Source organism: Opisthorchis viverrini (assembly GCF_000715545.1).
Source record: "Opisthorchis viverrini unplaced genomic scaffold opera_v5_193, whole genome shotgun sequence".
Taxonomy (NCBI): Eukaryota; Metazoa; Platyhelminthes; class Trematoda; order Opisthorchiida; family Opisthorchiidae; genus Opisthorchis; species Opisthorchis viverrini.
In genome coordinates, this window is record NW_008751853.1 from 135,963 (window position 1) to 159,211 (window position 23,249).

General features: G+C 42.2%; 2 protein-coding genes across 2 annotated transcripts in view; one reads left to right on the top strand and one right to left on the bottom strand.

Annotated features, from left to right (window-relative positions):
• Positions 1 to 4,143: 4,143 nt before the first annotated feature.
• Positions 4,144 to 9,429, bottom strand: T265_07988 (hypothetical protein; the record flags this gene model as incomplete). The annotated part of the gene is made up of 3 exons (XM_009173669.1): positions 4,144 to 4,308; positions 4,618 to 4,700; positions 9,309 to 9,429. 3 exons carry the CDS (start codon positions 9,427 to 9,429, stop codon positions 4,144 to 4,146), a joined length of 369 nt encoding a protein of 122 aa, XP_009171933.1.
• Positions 9,430 to 10,807: 1,378 nt separating this feature from the next.
• T265_14451 (hypothetical protein) overlaps positions 10,808 to 23,249 on the top strand; it is a gene marked incomplete at both ends in the record, with an annotated part of 27,936 nt that continues 15,494 nt past the window's right edge. Inside the window, 5 exons of the mRNA XM_009173690.1 lie at positions 10,808 to 10,962; positions 15,645 to 15,807; positions 16,485 to 16,574; positions 20,085 to 20,111; positions 21,941 to 22,086. Of these exons, the coding sequence (XP_009171954.1) occupies positions 10,810 to 10,962; positions 15,645 to 15,807; positions 16,485 to 16,574; positions 20,085 to 20,111; positions 21,941 to 22,086 (579 nt within the window). The remainder of the gene's footprint in view (positions 10,963 to 15,644; positions 15,808 to 16,484; positions 16,575 to 20,084; positions 20,112 to 21,940; positions 22,087 to 23,249) is intronic.

Genomic DNA, 23,249 nt, shown 5'->3' on the forward strand with positions numbered 1-23,249 from the left:
GAATCCTGTTCGATGACAGAAATGACTTTACGGACTTCAATGGGCAGGCCTTGTTGCCAAAGTTCTATCAAAACCGCGTCATTGACCGGATGCTTACCTTGCAGGTGCATCATGCGGCGAAGATGTTGTGACGGTGTTTTATCGCCGACTTCAACACCGGAGAGGAGCTTCCGCAGATTATGCTCATCGCTGGAAGCGGTACGTGAAATAATAGCTGTTTTGAGAGCATCGTATGGATCGGTGGACGGTCGGGTGTAAATTAAATCAGAGACTTCTCGGGCAACGGAGTCTGGTAAGCATCCTACCACATACTTGTATCTGCTGCACTGCGAGGTAATATGACGCGATTCGAAAATGGCCCCAAGTTGGGCGAACCATAGCCTCAGATCAGGTGCACCGAATTCAGGCAATTTAACGTGAACAACGTTGTCTATTTCGGGTGTCTGTGTTTGTTCAGAAGCCATGTTGACGTGGAAAATAAATATAATAAAGAACGGGAGTATTGCAGAGAAAAAATTAGGAATGATTCGGGCTCATCAATTACGTAGCGGACTAGGACCTTATCAGCGTGTTCGGATAAATTAACAAGCAAAGTAACCAATACAAAATCACAAAATCACAATAGGAAAAGAATGAGTAGTCAAATGGGGACTCACGAATGTGTAGATGCAATAGTCCACTACACCGATCCAAATGCGGTAACTGGTTGTGAACGGAAATATTCCCTTGTCGGAATTTCTCAAATATGGTTCCGCGTGCGTGATATATTCCACGGTAGGAAAATTATTCACGGCTAAAAAATGTCACAGGGGTTTATTGTACGTTCAACAGTTGACACAAACACAGAGATTTGGTCCCACTGGTTCGTCAACAAACAGTTCAACGGAGCGTAAATACGCTCGTTCAGCAAGAAGTCAGCAGGTCGCACCGGAAAATTGTGTATTCGTAACATTAAAACAAACGACAGTTACAAAGTGTGGTTCAAGTTCAGGAAGAATGGTAAATGTGACAACGGATTACAGATACTATAGGCGTGTGTACCAACCGTGTGAACCATCGTTCAGCTTGCAAAATCCTGACAACTAAATGCTTTGAAGCAGTGGGTTCGACCAGGAGTGGAAGTGGACAATGTGGTGACAAATCGGATACATGATGGTTCCGGGTGGTTACATGTTGGTTTTTGAGCGAAAGCTCAATGTAAACAGAAGGGAAATTCAGATAATTTGTCCGAAAAATTGCGACAAGTATCCACTTGTTTTCATACATCACAGTCGGCGGGGCTATCTACTATAAAAGAACAAATGCTGGACAGAAGGACCCGTGGCGATGAACTGCAAACAATATCGAATTCAGCTGAAATTGTTCTCAGTTAGGGAGCTCTCATAAAAACAGAATTAGAATCGTTGGTAATGCAAAGAAATTTTGGAATTTCCCATCAAGTTCTTGTTCTGTAAGTGGGGCGAGTCTATGCTAACTTGGCATCAAAAAAAGGTGTCGAACAGTTCATCCTGCAAAGATGTTGTAAAAAGCAGTGAGAATTAAAGAACTAGTACACAGATCTTGGTAAGTAGATCGTGGATGTTATTTGCCATCGATTTAAAGGTCGTATGAGCACAACTTGTGACAACGCATACACCAGGGTCAAAACCGATTGGCACATTTTGAGTAAATTAGCCGTGGGTGAAAACAGTCGGCAAGGGACTTGACCCATAAGTGAAAAAAGATAGTAGGGCAGGCCGATAACAAAATTCCTGATCAGGATGCTAGTGGACAGTCAGTCGTTCTCTTAGATGAAGTGTGTTTCTGATCACTGCGTTGAACTGACGCACGCTTGGCCAGGTGCTGTGCACAATAGGTTCGTTCTCGTCCATATTTTTGGTTCTGTCAAGACACCATAGAGGATTGTGTGGTTGTATCAAACTCTTATCACTTTTCTCCAATAATCACAGCGGTTTGGTGAGCTGGACGGACACGACAGACACGCACAAATCACTGAGGCCGTACCAGATTATTTGAACAGAAGTTCAAAATACGATTCCACATTCATGTGGTGCAGTAAGATGCAGTGCGTTGTACTTCTCTTGTTACTATGCTTCATCACAAGAGTGAAGCCGGGTATGTAGACGTTTTTTGGTACACAATGTCAAATGCAATTATGTCTGATTAACTATAAGTGGTTATACAGTTTGCGTTTCCTCTCAAGTACTTTGAATAAGCAGAAGCACATCAGTTTATGTCCCATTGAACCAACCTAATAGAGCACCGTTTATGAAGTGGAATGCCCGACCGAAAAGTTGGGTGATTTTGGTTGAATTACTACGGAAGAGTTCAAGATCTTTGTATAAAGAAACATATGCTGCCACACCGCTTGTCACGGTTTTGATAACCTCTCGCACAAGTCAGCCAGCCGCCATTACTTGTCCCTATGGCATACCAGCACAAACCACCAAAATTTGGTGCCCAAAATTTTTCCACTACTTGATTTTGTTGAATATTTTTGGAAGACAAAGAAATTATATTGATTCGCCTCTTGGGAACGAAATTTGGGTGCAACTGAAGCAGTAGTATCATCTATTGTTCTGCGGCAGAATAATTCCACCATCATAGCTTGACTAGCGAGGGGAGAGGCAGTAAACGTCACAGTCAAACACGCACTTAGAGGTGGACGAGGTCACCAAAAAAGTCACCAACTGGTGATAAACGAAAGTTCATTAGACAGATTCCCCATTCAAACCCAACTTCCATCACGAGGTAGCTAAAATATTCGACATTTGACTTATCCTTCATAACGAACTCTTTTGCTGAGCTAGGTTTGAAAAAACAGTTTTGGATACTTCATCTATCAAGGGTGATGGCTAATAACCTGGGGTTTTCATTTTATCTGTACACATATTTTGACGAGGTCTTTTGCCGGTGCATAATTTGGGGAGATGTGATAGGTACGAAGACATCAAGTTTCTAACGTAATAGAAACCTCATAAGCTGGTTAAATGACAGCCGTAAATGTTGGCTGTTTCAATCAGATCATGTCTTTTTCGGGTCAAGTCCTCAGTCTTGGGGCTCATCGGATACTTTATCAAATTTATCAATACTTAGGGCTAACGGAGACTCCAGGAGGCGCACAAAAGGGATCGAACCGCTCAGTAGAGAGTTATCCAAGTAAAAACCATGAAACCAAAGGCGGAAACCGAAATAGAATGCCACATTATCAGCATCAGTTAAATGGGTTCAAACGAGAAACATGTCGGTGTTTTTGTGAGGCACAGTGCTTTGCTTAAATCTGAATAGCTATCAATGTGTTTATGGTGATTAGAGAAGATTTCTTGCATTTCTGGTTAAACGTTACCTATACCTTCCTATCTCGGTTTAGCCGATAAAGTGGTGGTTTACGAATTTTGAGGAAACTGGTCCGCTTACGCCCCGAAAATCCCCCGTAGCTGCTAGGATATTGATACTCCGTGGAGCATCACGAATGACATTCGCCACACAGCATGCCATGACACTGGGTACAAAGAATGTGTGTGTGGTTTGAGTTTGCAACTTTTGCCAAATCGGTCAACTGGTTGCAGTGGTTGTCTCGGTCCACTCTCTTGTGCCTGGTTTTCTAGACTGACAGTTATGATGTACACTGGAAGTCTTGACTAGTATATGCAATCCACACACTGGTTCTAGCGGTGTTGTGTAAGCTCACTGAGGACAGAAATTTTCTGGAGGCCGCCTCTCCGGTGAAAATGGAGTCTAGAAACCATGGACCGAAGGGCAACTGCATCTAGTCGTGCTCAAACATCAAAAAGGATGGCACTCATTTTATGTGGCGTTCATTTGCGGTAAATTCAATAGTGAATCCACCTAAAAAAGTTTTAAAAAGTTCTATGTAGAACATTATATCGTTCCGTAAAATCCACGCTACATCGTCCGCCTCAGGTTAGATTGGTAGCTTCCTCCATGTACAGCTGGTACAACTGATGCGTTGCGTCGAGCGAAGCGTATATGTTTTACTAATCTTATTTAATTTGTGATAAGGACGTAGGTTTTTGTAATGTACTACTCATAAGGTTGCTGAAAATCCGTCGACAGCCCACGACCAGTTTCGCCCTTTTCGGGGCTCATCAGGTAGGCGCAGTCCCCGGGTTTCCGTCAACCTTATGTTCTACTTGAAACCAAATTGCACGAAATCAGCGAATATACACTCATTTGCAAACTAATTTGGTTCATGGAGTAGTACATTACAAATATACATGTATCGCGATATTTCAAATACCGTAGCGACTGAAACATGAGGCGGCCTGGTGCAGCACATTCAATTGCCTGAAAACGTCACAAACGAGAGATTCAGCTTGGTTCCAGGTGAGTCTCTCGAAAGAACCAAATTAGTTTGCAAATGAGTGTATATTCGCTAAGGACGTAGGTTTCTTCGAAGCAAGCGATCATACGTTTGGTTCTCCAAGTTATAGAGAGAATGGGAAACCGTAACGGGAGACGAGGTGCCCCCAGTTCTCAACAGTGCAAATTATCTCCCCCAACTGATCCTTTTTCCTATCGCAGTAGAAGTTCTCTCGGTTATCTAGCCATTCATAATGCTAAATATGTAAGAATGACATGTCCAGTTTCATTCACCTTGACTTCGCACACATGCAAAGATTCGGTAGGTTTGCTCAGAATTTCTGTCTTAGAGGTCACAGGAACCTCACCATGCTGGACTGATGCAAAGTAACTCATGGCTTAAGATGCTTCGAAAATCTCATCAGTACAACTGCACATCCTTTTTAGCGATGCTGGTTACGTTATTGGGTTGATGATTTGGCTGGACTCTCCACCCGATGACGTCACTATCGGGGAAACTTGTTGAATTTGGAGGTCAGAACAGATTGACTGCAGCGTGGATGAACGAAGTGTGGAGAGGAAAATACTAGTTCTATATCTGTTGACCAGTGTTCACTATCTGCCTCGAAGGATTCGCCTTTTAGCTCTCAGCGCCCCTGGCAGATGCATTTGTGATTGTTGACCAAAGAATCACCATACTGTCAGTGCGTGTTCACAGTTACTGATGAAAATCTACGAACCGATGAATCAAAGAAGTGTAGCGCTAAGATAGTAGATCACGGTTTGTGTGATGCAACTAATCTCACTCGATGCATATCAGAGTAATGATGGTATGTCGATGGATGGCTCATAGAAAACAAAAGACAAAGGTACCGTCTCATGGCATATCGCGGGATCGTAAATCCATGCTGTTTCATTTTTAAAAAAATGCTTTATCCTGTATTTGCATATGAATGATTGCTTCAAATTGCATTGCTGTTTCTTCACTGTAATCAGACGAGGATGATGGTAAGTCTGTAACCTTTTCTAATCCAGAAACAAATTGAAATGTCTGCAACACAATATTTTTTATCGCAGAGTTATTCCACTAGCCGATGCAACTATTTGTTTAGCTGTCAGCCTATAGTTTCCAATTTTATCAGTAGTCATTATTCCTTTGAAAGCGTGGAGCAAATTATGGTTTGATTCATTACTTTTCCTAAGAATCACTTAATTATGTTTAGAAGTCCTATGACAGCTTTGTTTTTGCTCTCCTGAGAAGGTCCACCTTGCTGTTAGTGATTTCAACTTCTGCATTTTGGGATGGAGAAGCACAAAGAGCAGTGTTGCAGTGGTAATAATTAGGCTGATACCTCCCGAAAGAGATGTCGTGCTTGCTGTATATAAGCAATTTTGTTCTGGACGAAAGACAAAACTAACCTCATATTCCGCAGAAGAACGGAACCTCTCTTTGTGAGATACTATTCATAAGACTGGGAAGGTCATTTCGATACCCACTAGTTCTTTCGCCCGAAATGCTTTGTTCATGAAATAGGCATAATCAAAGAACTTTTATTGATCTTATTCACCACTTGAACACCAAAATAGGTAAATGTGGAGTTAGATGCTCATTTGAAGTGCAAGATGGTGCTAGCTTTCAAATAATAACGTATCAAGGGAAAGTAACCCAATAAATCAATCATCGGCCGAATTAAATTCAGCAGCAAACTCCAGGCGACAAATACGGTTGAAATGATCATTACTCATAGATTCAGTCGAATCAGAGGTTTACAGAGCCCCAAACTGAAAGGAAACGCAGGAACGGCACCTGCGTTCTACGTCTGCGACAGCACCTCAGGTGCATTTGGCCTGTCAATGTGTCACTTCTGAAATAGGAGCGGCGTTACAAAGCGGCTATTGGCATCAGCCTGAACAGCCATCAGGCCCTTAGTATTGCCGACGGGATTTGGGTCTGGACCATCAGCAAGTCACTGCATTGTTTGATGACATGAAGAAATCGCAGCTACCTGGTGATGTCTGTACCATTACATCTTCATGTTGGAAGATTAAGAAGTCAAACCGGTTCTTATTTAACCGGAAAGAGGAGAAAATCACTCAAGACTCTGATGTATAACTCAGTCTGCTGATTACCTTCCAAACTTGTCGACTGCGCCACAACTTTCCATCAATCCATCACAGGATGTTCAACTTTCCAAGTCTAACTTTCTTTCGTGTGCTATCTTCACTCTTATGTGCTTTAAAGGTGGTGTTAAACTGTAGTGTTTCCGCTGAGTTGTGCACATGTGGCATGTAAAACAAGGGACTTCGGCAGCCTTGATGCGGCCGGCTGATGACTCTGGTCAGCACGTGGAATTCTTTTATTTGCCATATGAATGGTATTCTCATTTTTACCCCTAAATCAAAACCATATTGATCGTCTCCAGAAAGTATCCTGTCGATATTTCCAGCCGAGTGATATGAAGTTTTATCTTTCAAATGGTACCGAATACGCTTTGTTGATCAGAATGCTTTCTCGGGGATATTTTAGATACTAATGTTTGGTATGGGCCTTTGTTCAGAAGTAGAGAACGATGACAGCCATGCTGTCCTTTGCTTCTGATTGACAAGTGCCCCATAACCAGATCAAAATAGATTTACTTGCTCATTTCAGAGAGGTTTGGTAAACTTAATGCCTGAAAGGTGTCGACCATGTGGAAGTTCCGATCATCTCCCCAGAGTGGTCGCCCTCCATCCTTCGGAGTGGGGGTAAAAACCAAACAACATCTCCAATACATGAGTTGAGTGAATGGCTTCATCTGTGTATGAATGAGCAAAAGTTCATTTGTTCGTTTTCACCTGTGAGATATCACTTCAACCCCGTACAAAATGGGGGTAAACAGCTAACATCGATTTATACTGCTTCTGATGAGTGAGGGCCACTTAGTTATTCACCTTCTCATATACTGCTCTATCAGCCGAGCATGTGTGAGTTTAAAGGCTGTGGATAGATCCGTCATAAATACCAGTGAAGCGTACTATGCAAAGAAAATTCACTCACATCGTTTTCATCTGACTTGTACTGTTGGCACAGGTTGCAATCGATGGTTTTGATAAACGTTCTTCTAGTCAACACGGAGAGAATCAATAAAGAAATATGACTGGATAGCTTTAAACGAGCAAGAAAGTTGTTTTATGTGGTTGTCATTTACACAGATACATAAGCACAAATACTTACAAACGTGTGTTTTAATTCCACACCCATTTTCAGGTCGACAGCTAGCTCTGAGGACAGGGTGTCAGAACGACATTCCAATGTTGAACTTTGCGGACACAAATATTTATTCCAACCAAGTTTTTTTCAGGCTGTGCTTAGTTGTTCATTTAGCTCAATCCCTGATTAACTTGTGGAACTATACACAATGGTAAATTGATGATGTACGCTGTTTTCAAAGTCGAGAGATTCTGTAAACCTACAGAATCCGTTGTGCTAGGGATGATGACATCTCAGATGGTACCACGTCACACTAGGCTTGGGAGCAGACATAAATAACATGTATAGTAATACGTAGTATAGTATAGTATAGTATAGTATAGTATAGTATAGTATAGTATAGTATAGTATAGTATAGTATAGTATAGTATAGTATAGTATAGTATAGTACTTTATAGTATAGTACTTATAGTATAGTAACACGTATAGGAATATTCACCGGCCTTAAAAGTGAAAAAAAGTTCACAGAGTAATCGTACCTGCAGCGACAAATCGTGAAAGTCAATATAAATCATAAAACGAAAGATGACATCCTGAAAAGCTCTGCCTATTTGTTTCATGCTTGGATCGCTGCCTGTCCACAACCGACCTTATTTAGTGCACCAGCGTCATGCTACTGAGTTGAAGTGGAAAGAAGCATTCTCTACCAAATGTTATATCACGACCAAAGTCGAACCGAAATCATCCCGTATCCAAAATCCTGAAATACTGTATGGCAATGTATGGGACAATTTAGACGCAAGGGAAACCGTTTTCTAACCAATATTCATTGAGAGTCAGATAAAATGCGACAGTATTCAGCTCCCCGTCAGCACCATGGCCTAAGAACCAGAATTACGGAATACAATGAAACTCAATGTACAATATACCCCACACTGTAGTTGACCCATTTTTTTATTAGGCGTCATGGGCATTTCATGTTGATAAGAAATTCTGTTTAATAATTTCCTGAGTTTCAGGGATCTTTCGGGGTATCTGTTGAGTGATGAAGGAGAAAGGACTGCGTCAGTGTCTTCATTTTCAGTGTACCACCATAAAAGAAACATTCCGAAATTCCAACAAAACACGTACGACTGGTACATCTTGGGATTAAGCAAACGGTCGCTTTTAGATAATACATTCTATGCAAGTGGGTGGTGGGTTTCTATGCAAGTTGCGTCGTGACACACTGCCTGAAGGGATGTGTTCCTTCCTATTCCTTCCGAGGTAGAAAACCGACTAGCTAAACTATTAGTTAAATCATCAGTGTGAGCCCTTGAGGAAACCCTGTGTTCAGAGAAGGACGGATGAGTGCATTTTTGTCGGGATGGAAACCTAAAATAACTAAGTGGGCGGGATGTGTTGATCCAGGAAGAGCTCAAACTATGCTCGTCTCTGATATTTTCAGTCATGGATCCATCATTCGACTAACCCACTGCGCAAGGTTTCCTTCCATCCGTGAAATTCACTTCCTCCCTATTCTTGAGAACAGGTTCAAATTTCCTACATTCATATAGTAAAGATCAAGATGGGCTGATCAAACGGCAGCAGAAAAAAACCGATGAATTCCGGATCTAATCCACAAAGTTTAACAGCAAGCCGCACTTATTCAAGCCCTACTCTCACGCCTAACTTCTGTTTTAACTGTTCAAACGCATCGCAAAAAATCTTAGGCAAACTAGTGTCAACATCATTCAGGCTCACGAATAAAGTTTTTTGGCCCTGTTTATATCGTCCTTCTGAATAGCCTATATACTAATAGTGAGGGGGGAGCGAGGTGGCGAATTTAGTGACCCAACCTCTGCCTCTCGACTGCCTCTGTCTAGGCTTGGGCAACCTGGCAGAAACCTAGCCCTCGTGCTTCCTTCTGGTGGCATGGCAGTTAGACACCGAAAGGGTGCTACAGCTGAATGATGTTTCTTTATTATTACCAGAGCGTGAGTAAAACCTTTGATACCAGTTGATTAATCATCTCACACTCGATAGATTTAAGAGAAAATGATTCTAATGGAAATTCCGACCAATAACAATCCATCTAACAAAATGGGATCACTAAATTCTATCATTCATTCATTCATCGTTCATTGTGCTCTACTTGGTAGAGAAACTGACAAGACCAAATTGACAAATGTGACGGCGCATATATTTTTTGGAGTTTACATTGAGGGACCTCGTAAATATGCTGAAGCGAAATGTTAAAATATCATATCCGAAAATGACAGTCAGCATGGAACTGCTGACCGTTGTACGCCAGCCCTTCTGTTGGTTTCCAAGATAACTCTGCTAAACTATGCCAAGGTTATTCGGATTGACATGACACTATACAAAGAGTCAAATTCGTGAAATTTCCATTGATGCCCATCATCGTTTAGGGATCTAGGAGCGACTTCCATTGTGGAATGCATGAAACAGCACTTCCATTGTTCAAAATTTACCGCACAAGACAATTTGGTTATTTAACTTGGCATTTTTTCAACACATCAAAATCTTTTGGAGTAATTCTCTCAAGCATATTAAAAACGTCATTGTTGTTAGCAAGAACGCCTGGCAAAGTATTCGGCACAACCAGTCTATGAATTTTTGTCAAACAGAATCTTTGAAGAGATATCTGTACCGTTTGATGACATACTAACCAAAAGACTGTTCAAACTGGACAGTATCTACCGAACCAAACCCCCCAAACCTATACTGTACACCATGTCTACTTTGGTGGTGTTATATCCATGTTTTCATCATCACGGGCAAATCCCGGCCTACAGCACATATTGGTTTTGCTTGGAAATTCCTCCTTCTGTGCTGGCTCACAAGGACAAGAGTGAACTCGAACTTTACTGTTTACCAGACCTTATCCGCAATGCGCACGTTTGTCCGACAGAACAAAAAATCCACTCACTTGGTGAGCAGAATATTATTCGGCGACCAACTTACTGTGGGCAAAAATCAACTGATACATACATGAACAGATGTAATTTGATGAAGTTTCTTGTAGAATTAAGAGCCAGTTGACGCACCGATTTGTTAGGTCTAGTCTGCCAAAAATGTTGGTGCAATTCATAGGTAATTTATAACCAACCATCCCTGTTTGACCATTTTTCAAACTATAATTGTCGGTTTTTACCGTTTTCATGGAGACAGATATTGATAAGGAAGCAAAGGAATTATTCGTAATGCTATCCTGCACCTAAATACTATCTATATTCAAATGTATATAGCTACTTACCTCTTTTACCGATTGTTCATCCGTTTCCTTTGCAGACATAGAGCAGTCACATTTTGATAGGAACTGCCACAGTTACACCACTGTGACTCCTGGAGAAAATGCTTATTTTTATATTAGTCGGGACTCATGCGGATTCGACCTACGTGATGTACCGCCTAAAGCGTTCGCGATCCAGCCTGAAACGGATATTGTAAGTTGACATACGCCCAGCATTACATAAACTGACACGCCATTTGATACTGAAAGGAGTGTTTGGTGGTCCAAGTAGCGTAAACTGTAGTTAGTTTGCTTGCTGAGTTGGGAATTTCAATTGCAGTTTTATCACCAATCGAAGTGACATCTTCAATGCGTCATTAGGAGCGTAGCGCAGCGATGTGTCAGTGGCTGTGTATTGAGCTTTATTGTTATAATGTCTTATGCAATCTTGGGCTGCCTTTCGATTTTGATTGGTTGTTCTACGGGCTGTCCCGTACCGTGATTGATCGATGATTCGGTGACAGTCAACTGGGCCTCCTCCGCTGTAGTCTGTTGGTTGAAGTTCCCCAATTTCTGTGCACTTTCCCCTTTATCACGTTTGAACAGGTGTTTAATTTGTTCCATCTGTCCGCTTGTTCACTCGATTGACCACTGTTAACGCATGAAGTTATCGGATCAAATGTTGTCAAACTTCACTGACACGCTTGGTTCACTAAGTAGCGGAATAGGGGGTTATTTGCCGCCTCAAGGTAGCCAAGTGACCGTATGTTCATGAAATGTTCGTGAAATTAGTTCAGCGAGACCAGCTGTCACGTCCATGTACGTGCATAGGGAAAATTGACATGGGGAAGTCTTGGGCTTGTGGTTGGATTTTTCCACACCTTCATTAAATCAGGTTTGACGAGACAGCATATCAAAACTCAATTAGTATGCCGGCCGCGATGATCTGCGATTCCTCATTTGTTGTGTGCGCAGTGAAAACTGCCCTTCGCGTACTGAACGGTTTAATTAGGTCTGTTTAAGTGTTCTCTGTTGGTAATTAGCCTTACTGAGTTCATAAGCTTTGTGTTCTGGGGTTAATCCGCGCACAATGAACCCACGTGATTGATGCATTTCCAGCCTGCAAATAGAGTAGACGCAGAGAAACCGGTCAAGATTCTGTTCATTTATGAATAGGATATCCCAACTATGACTCACTCTGCTACAGTGTCAGCACTCGAAAATCCCACTGTTTCAATAACCCACCCAGCCAAAAATAGCCAGTAGCAAGAAAGGACAAATGTGCCCTTTAGTTATTGAGGAGCCGGTTGTAGCAGCCATCTTCGAGCAAAGCAGTGTGCGTTTTTCAACTGACAATTAAACATGGTACGCCGCGTTCTGGTATGGACATGTTAACTTGCTTTTATGCAGCTCTTGCTCATTGCACTTTTATGAACTCGGACTAGTCCGTTCGTTCACTACGTTGCATTGAAGGAACTCGGGTTTGAAAAGAAAAGCAATATACACGAGTTAAGGGGCCTATGCCCATTAGACATTCATTCGGCTATCCTGCATGGAAGCCTCAACACGACCACATAAGGCAGAATCGACGAAGGTGAATACGATACACACACCGTCAAAAGGCTGCTCGCAACTTTCGGGTACCACCGATTTGGATGGACATTAATCGTGACATCAAACACAAGGCGCATACATGCTTAGGCAACGTGGACAAACATGCTCGATTGTAACCTTTGTGTTTATTCATAATTAGACTCTTAGGAAGCTATCGAAAGTCCATTTGGTTTTTGCCCCTCCATGTCAAATGGCTTCATATTGGAGAACACCTCAACTGCATCTAGCTGCAATCACAAGGCATAAGCTCCATCTGGTTCAACACGCGCACATTAACTTGGAAGGAAACCTACCTACACTTCGAGGTAGAATGCCTTGGACGAGTTCAAAGTATCATCATATTCAACGTAGAACGATGGAGGGAAAATTGGGTATTTCATGCGATATCACTAAGGTCAAATGCTTGTTTGACTACATACCAATAAATGGTGCGGCAAAACGTCTGCTCAAATTTCGCTCACCACTACAAATTTCCGTCGACATAGGTGTTTAGTTGCGATAAGAAACGCATTTATTACACAGAATAAACGAAACAAACATTCCCAGATTTTCTCACACTATCAACAATATATAAGTAGCTCAGTGGAAGAATGGACGTTACCCGATGATTGAAGCTTCCATCTGAGAAGTCGTTGCTCGAGGAGTCAGTCAACACGTGTGACCGCGAGATGTGGATCCCGTGATTGAAGAATGAGCGGCGATATATCCTGTCTAAGTACGAGTTAATCATGCTGCTGATAAGCCGCTCGTGGGCGAAGGATTAAGTGTTCAGGCTACTAGCCTGGAGGTCGTGGGTTCGAGACTCTCCAGAGTTTCGTGAGATACGCACTGCTGATGATTTCCAATAGACGTGAAACGCTTGTACAGCGCTTCTCGGCTTTTCAGCGTAGACTGGCTTCACTTACGGGGCAAAACCGCCACAAAAATAAACGGTGAGCGCTCATGGCATGGGTAATAGCAAAAACCCAGATAGAATGTTGAAAACCTCTTGATTGGCGAAGAAAACTTCCTGATCCAAACGAATTGTATTGGCGACCCCCGTTAACGACCAGGCTGTGCGATGACGTGTAAGTAGGTCGGCCGAACGGCATCTGTCGAATTACCCCAATATGACAGATTTTCTTAAGAGCTGGTTTCTTGCAGGTACCAAGAGGATATAAGGTAAACGTGTCATTTGTAACGCAGGCTAACCCACCGTCACTCAGCAACGGAAGGTATCCTTACGGTCTATCGTCTGTAGAATTATGCACACGTTTTTCATCGCCTCTCTTCCTATTTTGTCACCCACTATATTCATCATCCTAATCGTGATCTGCGCAGACTGACTTAGTGTTATTACTCGTGCTAGCAACCGTGTCATCTAAAAATTTCACTTTACTAATAGTTTTGCCTAATTTTTTAACATTAATAACCTTGTGTTTGAAGCTGCGATTGTACCCTGAAAAAGCCAGCTTCCCAGTAGGCTGACAGACAGAATTTAGACGGAAAAGGAAGTCACCTCCTGAAATCACACCGGTATATTGTATTATGGTGACTGGTTACTAACACGCTGAAAATTCAACTTTGCTCCATATCGTCTCCGTTTGGTTGGCATCCGAAACGGATCTGCCGTCAATAGTAGGACCACTCGCCAAATGCGTAGAGCCAATCATGTTTCTGCGAGCAGGCTGCTGATGTGGACTTACATCCGAGGAAATAACATCGTTTCGCGAGCACCCAGAAGTCTGTCGAGAGCCATCAGTCAGCCTAATTATGATGGTCCAATGACAGCCGCCAGCTCGTGTTCTTTTTCACCAAGCCTCTTAACTCATCAGTCAGCTCCTTTATGTTTCGTTGGTACGTCCTACTTCCTCCAGATAAATCACTGTAAATTTCTCCGTGGAATTTCTATTATCGAACCACCTGAGTGGAATGGTTAGCCAGATAGCAAGACACAACTCTTTCATGTTAAGGTCATCTCGTAGTGTCGTTGGTGTCAGGCAGGTGATGAGTAGAAATCGCACCCAACTTCTCTTCTGCAAATGCTGGCTAGAAATGATAGAAAATCACCAAGATGATTCACTGGCTCTTTCGCGTTTGTTTGGAGTGGGCCCGCTGGTGACTGACAAGTCAGATTCTGCTGAGGCATTTGCACCTGCGGGTTGTGCAGATCCCTTGCTACACAAGGTTTTTAGACCTGTACAGACTGCTACTTTTGCCAACATGAGAAGAAAAAATACATCCATTCGAATCGTACGTCTAGGAATGCCATGGGGTCAGAGGCAACCCTGCTTCATTCCCGCACCGATTTCGGATTTGGATGAAGTCGATCCACAAGTGCTCATTAGGGACTTCAAACCGGGGTGAAGGGCTTGCTAATTTGGCAGATGAAATTTGGCGAACTAGCCCCACAGAATTCACAGTCAAAAATGTGACATCCCAATTTCACGCACGCATAAACAATCACACAACTGAGTAATTCCGGTTGATATCGGAAGCAATAAGACAATGGGTGCAAGGAACAGTCTGGCTTGTCACTATTTCATCCTTATGAGTAACTCCCAGTGCATCCAGGAAAACTAACGGATGCGATCGCAATTACAGGTGTTCAAATTCGCTAAGCCGAGCAGCGTTCGTTGGGCTTGCATAATATTCTTAGCAGTACCGACGTAGACCACCGGACCCGTAAAGTTCATCAGTGGGTCCTAGCTGATATAGGCTTCCCAAGGCAGCCACATTTGAACCTAATCCGTCCCTTCAAAGGAGTGTGATCATGTCCAGGAAAGGTGGATAGCGTGTTCGCTCATGGAAGACTAGCTGCGATATCCAGGCCGTCTCGCGGTCCACATAACGTGGCTGTGATTTCGACCAAACATTTTGTTTTAAAACTGTATAGCTTGGTTTTTACCAGTAAAACTGTGTGAATATTGAGCTGAGGACGAGAATGCGAAAACCATACGCTCGCCTTTTTAGTGGGATAATCAAGCAGTTCTTTCATTGGCTAACAAGACCTAAAGTTACTTGGGAAATGCGATTCCCTCATGATTGTTTGTAACTAGATAGCTGTCCCATTTGCGACACATTTTATGAGCTAATAGATCCAAACTGGGACATTATCTTCGCTTTTCATCAAAATCCCAAAACAAAAAAATGAGGTGATTTGACCTACACTTGGCTGGTATCCGTGTCTGAGTTAGTTTATAGCTAATTCATTGAATCAGGTTATCCAAGCAGTTACTCTGTTCTTCGATTATTTAATCAGTGTACGAATCTGAGTAAATAACCTTCGTGCACTTTTGTCAGGGATCAGATGTAACACTGTTTGCTAATGACGGTGACTGTACACGAGCCCCACGTAAACTGCAAAAGACGACGGACCGGTACATTAGCAGCAGTGGAAAAATGCACATTCATACTACAGGCAGGAATACTCAGGATTCTGTTTCACAAGGCTTTGGAGTACTGGGTGAGTCGTCTATAGAGTCCTTCATCTTACTATCAGACCATGGTGATTAAAACCGTTTCGTATTTGCTTGGTTGTTGCTGATACTTTTTAATGCTGACCCACAGCAGACCAGGCCAACTTGTTGGAAAACTCAACACGTTTGTCGGAATAGGATATGAGATTTTTCTCGATTTCTGGAGCAAGGTAAGACAAAAGTCACTTCAGTTTACCTGAAAAGTGTGCGATATTCGACTCAGTGGTCTTCAAGTTCGGAGTGCACAATCCAATTTGTGCGGCTCCTTTCATACTTTGTTTGTGCCTTATCATAGTAAACAGCCGTTGTAATGCGTAACTCTCTCGCTGCAGCTTCAGAATGCTGAAAAGTCGCTCTTATCTACTGGACCTCGCTCGCCTACTCAGCACTCTCAAATCTCAAATGGATGATGCCCACTGAGGTAATTGCTATGTCCTCTAGCTCAAGGACATTATACAAACAACCTCATTGGTAGAGTATGTCGTGCAATATCAGGTGGTGCGATCCTGCTCAGTGATGGTGCATGGTAAAATTCTGAACTAGTGAAACATCAGTCTACAAACAGATGGAATCCAGTAGTTAAAGTAATGTTAAGAAAGTAAAGCATCTGAATGAAGCGGTACCCAAAAAGCACTGATCAATCCCGTTGTTTCTTTCTCGAAAGCATTTCCTGGTGATGAGAGAAGGGAGAGGCATATGAAGGACGCCGCATGTAATGTTCACTTAAATGACAAAAGTATTCAAGTTAAAACAGGTACCAAACATAGAACCCTGCATCAAATTACATTCTTCTCTATACTTGAGGTGTTGGTGCTCTGGCTTAGAGTTGGTGGTTTTCCAGACAGAATACAATGAGCGGAATTGCACGTCAACTAGGAGAGCTTTGCACTCATTGACGGTAAAAAGTTCCATCTAGTTGGTAGGGAAGGGTTAATTTCCGACTGACAGGGTTGGAAATTCCTATTAAGTACTCTAGAAATGGAAGTACGTGGGTAGATCAAAGATACCCATGTCGGAAGAGATGGTTACGCAATGATTCCATCAGCTTTTCTGTGTCTGTAAATGAATTTCGAAAACTGTTGACTTAGTACTGACTCCATGCGGTATACCAATAGCACAAATGACTTCACAGTGATAAGTAAGAAATAGAGACCCAACCATGCCCCAGCCAATGGTCTGAATCGGGTAGTTCAACGACTGTTTTTGACCCAGTGGTTAATTGCACCTCGTACTGAATCACCCTACGGGAATGGGTGAAGCTAAAAGACAGTATGTAGTTCCAAGGGGCTTCAAATTGGACATGAAAACAGCAAGAATTCTAGATGCTAGATGGATTCGGTGGAAGTGGACCGATAAATGGAAGCAGGAGTTTCAAGCACGTTCGTGGCACCCGTTTTACAATCGCCAAACAACGACTTTTCAGTCCTGCTTTCTAGCACTGGAGGAATACTTGGCAAAATTTTAGCCGTTGGCAGTACCTGTGCATTCAGTTAATCCACAGCCGTACATTTGATTCCTACAGAGCGTCCCACTAGAGGGTCTGCTCACACACTCAAACTTTTTTCTCACTAAAAGTCCCCTTTATTTATCACCCTGGAAGAATAGTATGTCTGGAAGAAATCCCTTAAGAAATCCTAAGCGATGCACTATGGGTCGGTCGAAGGGGAAAATCGTTTATTCCTTGCAAGTGAGATTCATACCCTTATGACTGACACAGAGAAGGTTGTCAAGAGAGGTTATCAAACAAAGTTTACTCTATATATGGACGAGTTCAAATGTCACACCACATGAATGGGATAGCCCATAGACCCTCTCAGTCTGGCCACCACCTGGAACTCGCACCACTGAGCAGTCCACTTTGAAGAGGTTTCGCGGGATAGGAGCCAATATATCCTCGTCATGTGCACCGGGGGTTGACAAAGTGAAAGTTCGCCTACAGAGTAGGAGCATTTAATCTAAGAAAACCAATCGCCAGTGGGCTGGTGTAAGATAAATGTGACAGAATATTGTGACGTATTTAACCAAAGTAGCATTTCAAGGTGTCATGTAGTATTTGTGTCAACAAACAAGGGAATTTTTTCAAAGCCCGACATCGTGACTGTCAGTGAATCACTAGTCAGTGGCCTGAATATATTCATTTGATTCTTTTAAGACCTCAGAGAATTTCGCACTAGCAATCTGTTTCGCATCCTGAGGGAGTTAGCTGCAATCTATGTACAAAATTGTCTGTCCAACTTTCTTATATTTACAAACGGTCAGTCGGAAGCCAGTTCAAATTCCATGCTAATCCTGCTATACTTCCTTGCAGGAGTACCGACAGGCAACAAATTAGAGCTGGTTTGTGGCGGAAAAGTGCAAATTCGGAGATCTTATTTTTATGCGGAAACTGTCTTCCAAAGAGATGCAAATGTAGCGTAATCGGTCCATTGACTTGTCCGCTGCACTTTGGTAAGCCGCAGCGCTATCTGATACCATAAATGATAAGAAATATTTGAATCGCTGAATAACTCAAGTACGTTGCAGAAGGTCTTGTATCGATTTGTACAGCTAGACAGTGGAACGCATATGGGTATCTGCTATAGTTTTTCGGTTACTTGGATAAAAGACAGAGATGCCGATTTCATGCACTCCATTCCAGTTTTCCAAAAGTTACTCCAAACTATCAATCAGGCGGATGAAGTGAAAGACCGGCCCAACAATCCTGCACAGCTGCCTAAACTGTGTTGGAAACACTGTGAGCGAGTTTGTCTTGGACACATCTGGATGCTTCTTGTTGGTAGTTATAAGCTGTACCGTTTGTCCACGGGCGGATAGTCAGAACTGCAGTCTACACGCATTTAGCGGGGATAGATAGCAAATTTCCTTGAACCGCCTTACGTACGTCGCGTAATTTGTTGCCCATTCTTCACCAATCGACCACTTCTCAGTTGGAAAACCCATGTGACTTGTGGCCTGCTTTCTCTCTTAGAAAGACCATCCATGGCTTGAAATTAACAAGGAGGTCCAGCTATGCCCTTCAAGGTTTCATCTTTCGGACTGAGCTCAATGGGGTTAGCCATGGTGGGCAGTCAGTCCATAGCTATCAAACAGGGAGGATTTTAAACGTGAACCCTCGAAAACACCACAAAACCATTTCCCAGGCAAAAATACTGGTATACACAACTTAATATGTGTTTACCAAATTCTTTCAACCACTCTTATTACTTTGGCAATATTAGTGTTGTTTAACTCAGTGCGGCAGAGGAGAAAACAGTGGTAGTTCCAGAGTGGTATACCACAGCAATGCGTAGCAGAGAATGCGCGGAATGACTGAAACACTGGTGAAGCGAATCAAATTCAAACATCCGCAGTTCATCTTGGCACTCACTTACCAACATATTTGATGAATTGGCCCCGCATACGTGCGATTGTCAAGAACAAAGTTGAAAAAACCTAGAGCCTTATGGAGCGAAGTATGAACGAAAAAGCACAACTAATCAGTCGAGGACGACTGGTTCATGTCGGATTTGTATTCTTCAACATCCCACGTGATTCCACACACCTCTACCCAACTGATCAGCAGTTACTGTTTGTCAGTTCAGTAGGTGACTTTGACATATTAGTCAGATGTTAGATTCTTCTAGGTACAGAGGTCTTTTTTATTCCATGTTGTCGTACAGGACAGTTGTCAAACTACGAGAACACAGTCTAAGAAGAAAACACTTCCGCAAAGAAACAGGTGTAGTATGCGCCTAAACCGAGTTGGTATAATTTTCTAGTATTGGACTGACGTAACTGATCGAAGCGCAAACTGTGACATGTGATTTCGGTGCATCTTATAAGGAAAGCTTTTAAAGGCTTCAAAATTTGTTCTATTTACTGGTTACTTGACAGCAGAAGTAATTGGGGCGAAACCGTGGAACCCTCAAGTCAACAAATCTTATCAGAAGAAAAGATTCCTTAACGCAAAACTGTCTACCAGTTTTACTTTCTTTATCTTCGAAACTCTATTGATGAAACTGAAAGTGCCACTCGTCATACGGTTTAAAGCCTGGAGGCTCGTTCAAAGAAGAACTATTTATATTCATCATTGTCCGCGAAACTGTTGACTGGGTTGGATTTCTTTTCTATATATCATATATATATATATATATATATATATATATATATATATATATCTGAATGAACTGATGCACGCAGAGTTTGAGTTCATTGTACTCCTAGGTAAAAATTGCACTTGAACTTCCACGAATTTTGTAACCAACTTTTTCACTCTCTATTTTAGAAGTTTCTGGTGAGCAAGAGCCACTACGTAAGTTTGATTATCAGTGGAAATTTTCTCCAAGGAGAAGGCTTGTGATAACATAAACAAGTATTCATCTAAGGAACATACATGGTAGTGGATTGCAATAATGACAGGTTGCAGCTGGTGTTGATTTATTCAGCGAGCTTATCTTCATCAGTTGGATATGTTGAACTAATCCTCTGAAATGCCGCGCTGTTCTTGTACGAATGTACTTATGTGGTATGCTATTCATTGCAATAGCCCACGTGATTTGTTTATTACGAATTACAAATCAACTCAATAAGCCCTTGCAGATAATTACTGGAAGCTAGTCATGGACAGTCAAGTGTCAATCCACAATAGACTAACGTTGTATGTCTAATTCATATGATTGCACAGTCCACTCCTCTCCTGATCCAAATGATTCGCGTCAACAAAAAGTGTTTTAGCCTTTTTAGAGGTCAGTACAATGGATTTCTTCGCAAAAATGCATATTTTTCGAGTAACTTACAATTTTACGTCCAGGTAGATGATAAGGTAAATGGAAACTCGGGGACTACCGTTACACATTGAGCCCCGAGAAGAATGTGACATTTCGTCGATCGTCAGTGAGTCTTCAGCAACCTCATTAGGAGCGTCCGCCGTCGTTTTTTTGCGGTGGTAAGTGAGGATGAGCTGAAATCGACTATTCCGTGCGATATAAATATTCTAACGGTTTAATCCTATTGCACATTCACGACTCTCTCCAACTACTGTAACTTGTGTAATTCACATGGCATTTCTCTCTGGCTAAACTTATGCAACCATCACCGGACATGGCCCGTCACCCCAAACAGGTACTGCGGTCACGAGCACTCTGAAGATACTGGGTCATACCGCAATGCTTTGCTCTGTCCTTTACTCGCTCTTTCCTCCGCCAGTTGTTTAACTGTTTGCAGTGACCGGAGTAGGCCATATGCGTTCGTTTTTCTTCATACCCGTCAGTCAATGGTCTTAGGTGAACAAACAATGAAGCAAGACGAAATGTCTTACTTTGTCTTCTCGGGGAACCCAAAAGCTAGGCATATCTCTCTTGACAAATCAAGTTGGAGGCACAGATTTTTCTCTACGGAATTCTGCTTTCGAGGAATCAGGACCCATAGATTAGAACAGAAAACCACAGTAAGTCCCCGAGTCATTAGCTTTTCACCAGAAGGAGACACCACAGTGGGATATCTTCACTCCACCAAAAGTAAGGGGCAAAGTGAAACATCACAGTATGGCTCGCCATTTCCCGAGCTCTCTGCAGTCGTCGTTAGTGACCATCGTCCTGTTTAGTGGTGCGTATGTAGGTCGGATTAAAAAGGTGTCAGTTACTGATGGTCACTACGGGAGCTTTGCAAATGTGCGTGAATCACGGATGTGCAAAGATATCGAATAAATGGACCATGGACCTGGGAGGAAAAGATAAACTCCACCCCCCCCCCATTTCGTCTGTTCAAACATTATGAACCGTCAACCAGAAGGCATTTTCTCTGGGGCACACGAGACCTGCGCTCATTTTATTTCGGTTGCACATTGGTTTGTCCAGAAGATACTACTGTGTTTTGATCAGCAGGCGCCTCTCGATTGGTGCTTATAGGTAAGCCTCATAAGTCAGATGATCGACGTCCTGTTTGGGCACTTAAGAGTAATCGCTGTGCTGGCGACCGATAATCTGATCAAGTGGTCCCACTTTCGATGTAGCCTAGTCACAATAATTGTAAATCGTAGATGAGAGAGTGTCCAAGTAAAAATAAGAAGACCGTGGTAGAAGTAGAGAGTAATTTGACACATTTTTACCATTTTAAAATTTTCTTGACCTTTTTTTCCTGCAGTACGAGACTGTGTGGTCAGAAAATCTCTAAACGCGGCTGACAACAGTTTGAGAATTATCTTAACCCGGGATGCTGACGGAGATGACTGTCGGCTTCGAATAAACGTAGCACCCGGATTTCGCATAAATATGAACGTTGAATTCACTGTAAGTATTGCTTCATTCTGTGGGAGCAGAGTTCACTAATCTTGGTGCTATATTCTTCTCCATATCCTTTCAGAAAGCTGACCAAGATATCCCCCAACAATCGCCAGAATAACACGATTCAACACCAAAGTGTATTCTCACAGTAATCTTTTCTAAAAGCTAAACACTGCAATACCGGATGAAGACATCCACATAGCTAAAACGGCTTTCTTGTGAAAACCTTCAGTTACTTCATTTTACGAAACCACATCGGCTTGCTGTATATAAATCATAATATTTAAAGCTAAAAAAACGGAAAAACTTAACCGGTTGTGTGTACATTGTCTATGCAGGCCTAAGGTCTTCTGACTGAAGGGATACCTTCATCAGGAAAACTGAATGTCGGAATATAAAAGTGCGAAAATAGAATAGATTTGATTAGGTGCCTCACAGATGAAAAGCTTGTTAAATTTAACTTCTCTCTGGCTGAGTGGAGTTAAATGAGAAGTCAGTTGCAATAGTTGAAAATGTTGGACCTGATTAAGGACTTGCTTGTAGTAGCCTAAAAGCTTTCAACCAGGTAACCAATGTCATGTGAAGGTTTTGTAGACGCATTCTTCAAGCTATACTTGGTATTTTTGCGTCCAGTTTGTGTACGATTGGTGATGCACGCCGAAACGACCGCATTATAAAATCTACCGAGTTGATACTATTCGCGTTCGTCAGGTGGAGGAAAACATGCAATTAAAACTCTGTGCAGATTAGTGTGAAATACTTTGCTGCGAATCACGTGGCGTGCACGACCATGATGAGACGGATTTTTCCTACGATTTTATTAGTACAGAGAGATCTCACTTCCACCCAAAGTCCCTGCCTTTCCGATCGAATCATCTCTCTTTGTGGAAATATTCAGTAAACTTATCATTTTCCGTTCCATATTAATAATCCTGAACAACTTTTAGACGTTACTCGGGATCATGCATTTGGTAACTGCCACTGTACTTGTCTTGCTGAGGAGGGTGCGAACCCCTGTTGTCTACGGTCCATTATCATAGAGCATGACATGAAATTTCGTCCGACTTTTGATCGTTCCACTTTCATCATCATCATCATCATCATCATCATCATCATCATCATCATCATCATCATCATCATCATCATCATCATCATCATCATCATCATCA